The sequence below is a fragment of the Grus americana genome, chromosome 2 (genome assembly GCF_028858705.1).
Source record: "Grus americana isolate bGruAme1 chromosome 2, bGruAme1.mat, whole genome shotgun sequence".
Classification (NCBI taxonomy): Eukaryota; Metazoa; Chordata; class Aves; order Gruiformes; family Gruidae; genus Grus; species Grus americana.
Window position 1 is genome coordinate 24990585 of NC_072853.1, and position 7613 is coordinate 24998197.

General features: G+C 45.0%; 1 protein-coding gene across 1 annotated transcript in view; it reads right to left on the reverse strand.

Moving 5' to 3' along the window:
• Positions 1-6798, reverse strand: part of LAPTM4B (lysosomal protein transmembrane 4 beta) — a 60458-nt gene extending 53660 nt beyond the window's left edge. Inside the window, exon 1 of the mRNA XM_054814857.1 lies at positions 6525-6798. Within this exon, the coding sequence (XP_054670832.1) occupies positions 6525-6620 (96 nt within the window). The 5' untranslated portion in view covers positions 6621-6798. The remainder of the gene's footprint in view (positions 1-6524) is intronic.
• Positions 6799-7613: the final 815 nt, after the last annotated feature.

A 7613-nucleotide genomic window follows, 5' to 3' on the forward strand; every position in this document is an offset into this window, starting at 1 on the left:
TTAAAGATGTTTTCAGAAATCCTTGTGCTGTGTTACAGACTAATAAACAGTTCAGTAAATGTATGGACTCTTCAAAAGATGCTTACAAGAAATTTTAGCCCTCCAATGACTTAAAAAGTTTTAAAAACGAAACCATCAATAGACACACTGATGTATGACAGAGTCTGGGGAGGACTGACAAAATGCTGTTTCTGCTCCTCTCTGCAACACGGCAAATACACAAACCTGGCTATTTTCACTCAGAACAGAAAGCACAGGTAACTTGGGATATGGTGTACCGATGAATCCATCCTTTTTTCAGATAATCTTTCTGTTTACGGATTGATTCTGTCACCCAGAGATGAGTGATTAGGGTCTTTGCAAGCTGTCTTATTGATTGTGTGACTTAAATTCCTCCCGTATGGTATTTTATTTTGTAATCTAACTAAAGAGGGCCTGAATCATGACTTGGAGAAGGGGGGTGGGATAAGGGCCTGCACCGCATAAACCAACCTGGGTTTGTGCATGGTGGGGAGGAGTTCTCCAGAAGCCATTCTCAATTACCTGTTATGTTATTGAATACCATCTCTCTAGATAAGTTACAATCAGGATGTAGTTATTGAGAATGTCCTTCAGACAAGATACATTCTTTGCTCTATCATGTCTAAAATGCATACAAATATTTTCAGTTTCTTAAGAAAATACCATGCAGGCCCTGTGCAGGATCAGTCATTTATTTGCCACTGGTCTTGAGGAAGATAACGAAATGGATGCGATCCACTCCAAGATCAAATACTCTGAACCTCCTCTGATTCCAATCTCAGTTGGATATTCAACATGTACATCGATTTTACAGGGAAGTCTTTGAAAGTAGGATTAAAATTTTTCTTTATTCATAATGAATTCCAAGTTTTCTCTCCACTCTCCTCAAGAGCAAGCATGCACTCGGGAAGTCTCCGATGAGTTACTGGGGAATGTTATTGTTTATTTCATGATCTTAGCTTTCATTTCATGAAAGGAAGCACAGACAACAGAAAAAATAATGATTTTATAGACATGGCACTTGGGACATAAATATTTAGTCACTGCAGCCATTTTCACTACAAGAACTGGGAATCTCAAGTCATTTCAGATTATATCATGACCCTTTCACCTGCGAGTGGGGAAATCTCACCTGCTGCTGACACTTTATCTCCTGCCAAGGGATGGGAATTAGCCATTAGTCATTGGCACCATCCAGCTCTTCCTCCTGAACATACTGCCCAGGTCTGGGCCATGAGCTGGCTGAGGCGCTATGACCATTCATATGTAGATAAAGTTGGAGATCCTTTATTCTTAGCCAATCACATCACATATATAGAAAACCCAAAACAACCTCCCCCCCCCACCCCAAACACCCAAAACAAACCAGCAACAAGCTGATTTTCTAAGTAAAGCACAAGGTCTCATACTTGTATTCATCCAAATTCCCACAGCCTGGCACTGGGATAACAAAATTTCCAATTCCCTGTAACATCAGGCTTTCTACTGGTGCAATTTCCTCCCTTTCACAAATTCAGGGTGGGTTTTTTTCTTTTTTTCAATTTTCAAAATGTCATAATACTCATGGGTTTTAAAATAACAAATAACTTCATCTTTTCTTAGAATTGCTTTTATTTTCCTTGAAAGGGCCTTTCCATCATCTTCAAGGGACCCGCACTTACAACTCCTTGCTGATGTCAGCAGTCTCAGACAGTGTACAGGTTGCAGGAGTGGGGACAGAGCTGCTTGGAAGGACCCTAGTGTAGGTTTACTTTGTTTACATGAGCAGTCAGTGCTGATCTCTACTCCCTGCCAAGTAAGCCAAGATTTCAGTAATCTTCTAACTGCTATTTAAGCACATTGCCATACATGCTATTTTGCACGGGGCTTGAAAAAGATGAGGAAATAAGTGTGGCCCGGTTGCAAAATATATACTTTGATTCTCTTTTTGACATCAGGTCAAGTGCACTCTAGTGATCTCAGCAGGATGTTCAACCTGTAAATCAATGAGGCCATAGCAAGAAGTGATTTTCTTTTGCTTTACAGTACAAAAAGGTCATTACTGGTACATTTTTTCATCCATTAGCATTGAATCCTTTTATTAAAAAACGACTGAGATGCAGACAGAAGTTATGCAGGTTTTCAACTGTATATTCGGAAAAATCCAGAACTGAAACGTCATGACCAGCAATTCATACTGAGCCTTCCACAAATAGCAACTCAAATGTTGAAGCCACCCTGGCTGAAAACTTCAGCTCGCTCTATTTACGTTCTTACCGCACGTCCTTCAGAGGGAGCGCACAACTCGATGACTGGAGGTTATAAAAGCTTCTCAGCCTTCCATCAGCTTTTATTTTTAGCCCCTCTCTGCCGGGGCCCCGGGGAGCGCGGAGGGAGGCGGCGCTGAGCCGCGGACAGCTCCGGCGGGGCTGGACAGCTCCCGCCGCCCTCCGGGGGCGGCAGCGGCTCCCGGGGGACCGGGGGGACCGGGGCGGGGGGACCGGGGCGTCCGCGGGGAGGAGCAGCCCGTGCCCAGGGCACTGCTGCAGCGAAGCGGGTAGCAGGCGGCACTGGGTACCTATCGCTCAAAAATGAAAGCTCCTTCTTCTAACGTTTTGGTTTGTTTTTCTGAACTGATGCCTTAAAGTTTCATCTTCCCCTCTCCCAAGTCAATGGGAAATAATTCCTGTTGTCCCAGGTGGGGCCGATGGAGCCTCGAGGTGTGCATAAACCCCACTGCCATGCATCGGGAGAGTGGGAAATCCTTCCGTGACCCCGTCAGCACATCTGATATTGTTCCTTCTCTGTGTTTTAAAGTGGAGTCCATTTACTCAGGAAGAAGACGTGCTGGGTATGTAAAAGCTGTTACCGATGGGGATGTTATTCTGACTCACCAGTACCGACTGGGTCACTTGGACCTAACACAAGTGCCAGCTTTCCCCTGGACTCCAGCACCCGGGGGAGATCGGAACTGAAGTTGGCTCATTTCAGTGGTGTCGCTGCCTTGAGCAGCATGCCGATACAACTGCCTGCAACAAAACTAAGCTGCTGAAAAGTGATTTTCTCATTTTCCTTATTTATTTTTTTTTCAAAATATGACACTTGTAAGACTTTCATGCCCAAAGTGTTTCTACGTTATTACTTGTGATCTCTGACTTCATGTTTGATACAATGCAGAGAAGTGTAAAATCTATGCCAGTAGGATAAAAACCAAAGATTAATAACCAGCTGAATCAAAACAGTCCTCAAGTTTTGAAATAAATATTACCCCCTAGCCACCCATATTACTGCCATCTTAGTCTTCAGCATAATGCTTGTATTCAACATTGCAGCACCTCCTCTCAAGCTTTTCTCCCCAAGGCAGCACATCAGTTCCTGAAGTGCAGGCTATTCTGCAACCCTGTTAGATATTCTTTTCAGGAAATTTCCTCTGGCTGCTCCACCCTTTACAAGTTACTTTTTACACTGAAGTACCTCAATGCTCTCTGATAGTTTGTATATTGTATTATGTATACTACATTGCAAGATCATGCAGTGCTGTATTATATTATATTATTCTAGATGCAAGACCTATGGCTGTACCAGGAAGAAACTACTGAAACACAAGAGCTATAGAAACATTTGCATTCGGAGACCCATTATGTTCTAAAATAGAGCATATTTTTTCCCAGCTGCTGATACTTTATGAGACCGTTGTAAGGGTCTGTGCTGGGTGTGAGTAGGCAATGCACACAGTGTTCCTTCCCCTTACCTGTGTGGGAAAGTGCTCTCATCATGCAACCCTGATGACTCCACCTGCACTCATCTCCCCACTCTCTCTACTAGTTGTAGGATCCCAAACATCCCATTAAAACATTAAAACTAGAGCTAAAACATCATCCCAGAGAAATGCACTACTTTTCCCACATTTACTCAGGCATGAAATTCTGCCTCCTGATATTATATTAACTCAAAACTGGTTCAACATGTGAAAATGTTATTTTAATAACCTGCTAAAACCTCTAAGGTATTATTTTTTCCTCCTTCAGAAGCCTCTACTACTTTGTATTCATAGTCATAGAATTAATAAAACTTACACTTCACAGGTAGAAAGATATGAAAAAGCAACAAGAAAACTATTCATTCTCTAGGGGGATGTTTATTTCCTCAAGTAATTTCCTGTAAAGCATAATGGCAAACAATATCCAGAATACATGTGGGCATGACAAAATATCAAAGGGGTTTTTGTTTGAACTTTATTTGAGGTAATACTCATAGTTCAGGTGTGGTTTGGAGTAATGCAATTACCCAAAATGCACGCAGAGAAAAAAATTTACCACCATGACAACACCCATTTTTATGTAAATCCTCAATAGCACATGGTATCAAATCATAATTGGTCTTCTGATATAAAACAATACTGTTGTATATGACTTTGTAAATTAGATCTTTCAACCAGGGTAGCTATTTACTCAAGGGGTTACCCCTTCCTTACTTATTGCTTCCTGACTTTGTAAGCTAGCAAAAAAGGTTTGGCCTTTATTATCAACATGTATCTAAATTTCCATTCTTAATAGTTAACCTTAAAAATCTAAATATTTGCAACAGAGAAGAAAGCACAGACAGAAATGTGCACCCTTATATGTTATGAGTTATTGTTTGTTTGAAGTCACTCAGAAATCTGCCCTGAAAAATCTATGAAAGCAAAAGAAGCAAAGTGGGAAGAGGTATAAATCAGGAAATATCTGCTAGTTAGGAAAGAAAATTTTAAAACAGATTTTGCAGAAAAATACTATGTGAAATCAGGACACTGGTATTCAAATGTTCGTAACTCAATAGGTAACAAAGTCTAAAAAGCTGTCAGATTTTTCTTTGTATCTAAAGCTAGCTGATGGACTTAATTCCCTCTTCCTCAAATATCTCTAGGTTCACTGAACAGCTATAATATCTGTATCCCTGTCTTTGTGGAGCCAATGTGAAAAAGCTTCATTCAGCTGAAGACAGAAAGAAAGAACAAGAATCCTGGAAGAAATGTGCAAAAGCTTTCAGGTCATATTAAAACTTACTGAAACTTCATTGCAGGCAGGCAAAGGGGGGGTGTCTTTTTCAATACTGTCAGTATTCCAGATACCACTGGCTGTGGATATTGCATTTAACTCTAGTTTATTAAACCAGGAACAAGAAATAGTTCAACCAATGCACCATTTTCTCAGCGGTGAACTATGTATTTTTTAAAGCACAGAGCATTTTATATGATTTCTAGGACATAAATGTCAACCTAGCCTTTTTATTACGCTGATGGAATTTATTTAATGAACTGTCCTACAATGGAGGCCAGCCTTGCTTTTTTTCACTTGCTTCTGAAGGGAATTTCAGTAGTTAGCAAATAAGCCCTGGTCTAATCTGCTTCCGTCTGCAATCATTTGAAAAATGATGCTTGGCAAACAGCTCTGCGTGGCCTTGGCTTCAGACGGAGACTGATTTCTCACACCAAGAGACGGGGAAGACTGGGCAGGCTAAGTGCATCTACATAACCTAGAGCGACAAACCAGCTCTTTTTATTGTCATGGCACGTTTGCAAACCCTGTGACTATGGCAGGGCCGGCTCTGGGAAAGCCGCTTTTCCTGCATTGCAACCCAAGGGATTGAGAAAAGATTGTCAAAGACAGGAGAGGAACTGAGGGCTTAATGCACCTCCTCCTCACCGAGTCTTTCCCCTGGCTGAACAATCGGGTGCGAGCAACCTCTGGGACTGATGATAACCCATTAGAGCTGTGCCTCCAGGGTCAATTCCTCACTCGCATCCTGTAACCCTGACAGAGGAAAGAAGTCTTTCTAGTACCTGACAGCAGCTGCCTGAAAGGTTTCAGCTCTCTGCCAGCCAGACCAAGATACTACTGACAAAAATTATCTGACAAACAAGGAACATCACTGATGAGAACATCCGACTGCTTCACAAAGCAGCAACCAGAGATGATAAAACAAGATTTTTCTGCACAGCGCGGTCAGGGTCCGGGCAGCCTTGCCAGAGTTAACGCACCAGCGGGGCCTCAGTGCTGCAGTCAGCCTGGCCTGAGAAACACCGCTCTGAAGTTTGGGGGGAGCGGGAAAACCTCTCACGCCAGGGATCTTCACTCGTCACCTTTCCATCCCCAAAACAGCTTTTTGCTGGCGACCCCGGTGAGCCTGCCTGTGCTCTGTATCTCCGGCTCTCACTGCCCTGACCCTTAAACACACACATGCTTCGTCTCCCAATTTAGACAGAGTCTAAATACCAGCCTCCACCTCGCAGGGGATAACGCGTGGGTTAGCAGCAGGGAAGCGCTGGAGCTCGCTGAGCGTTACGCTGCTAATAACGACATGACTCCTCGGAGGGTTATGTCCAAAAAACGCCGGGGCTGTGAGGGGCAGCCTTAGCTGCTGCGATGGGCATCCCCCTCCGCGGAGCAGCAGCTAAGGCTGCCCCTGCAGCCGGTGCCCAGCGATCCGGGGCGGGGGGGGTGACACCCCCGGCGGGGATGGGGACAACCGGGGGGGGCGCTTACCAGGTACCAGACGCCGAGGATGATGGTGCCGGTGCGGACATGGCAGCAGAGGCAGCAGCTGTTGGAGTAGAAACGTGCCCAGGGCGAGTTCAGCATCTCCACGGCTCCTCCGGGCTCCGCGCAGCTCCACGCCTCTCGCCGCGCCGCTCCGCGGAGGCGGGACCGGGACCTGGACCGGGGCTGGGGCTGGGGCCGCCCCTCCCGGCGGGCGGGACCGAGAGCGGAGGGACCCAGCCCCGACGGCGGCGGGCGGGGGTGAAGTCCCCGCCGGTTCCCCGGGCGGCAGCTGCGCCTCTGCCGCCTTCAACCCCCTCCGTGCCCGTACGGGCACTAACGCAAACCAACCGACTGAAAAAACCAAACCCAGAGCACTGGAGCAAGCACACCAAAGCACGGGAGGAATTTAAAATACAAAGTCGAGGGAATTCCGTGAGTTGACAGGCTGGCCTGCCTGGCCCCGGCACGTCAGGGATGGTGGGAAAGTGCCATTCTCCTGGTGGTCCTACCCAGCCCTTCCCGGGCACGGCTGCGCCTGGAATTAGTGTGATGAGAGCGAACGTGTGACCGTGCTTCCTTCCTTGTAACAATTCCTGGCTGGCAAACCAGTTGAAATAAAAATCCATTTCGCTGTTAAAGAAAGTTAACATCGGAGGAGATCATGCTTGGAATTTGCCCCAAATTCTGAAGCCATGAACCTTTGTTTTCTTTTGTGGTGCCCTCCTAATCCACTCCCAAAGTTGCTGCTGTTAAGGAGGCTAGAATTGCCTCGTGTAACTGATACACAAGTTATCATTAACCTCATTGTCACTACTTGTAGTTAATGTCATGATGGTGGTGGTGGGAAGCAGCATTAGGAGGAAGGACCCAATGCTGTGTATTGATGCACTCTTCCAGGTAGAAGCTAAACTTCCTACCAAGCAGCTGACTTCATATTATTTGAGATGTGTATCATTCTCTAGAGGAAATAACGAAGAAAATTCTACCAGGAGGTCTGTATGCCTAGCCTGACCCTAAGAATAATTTATTTACTGCCATCTACCTTGGCTTCCTACCAAATCCCACAATTTGTCATCAAAATATAACATTGAA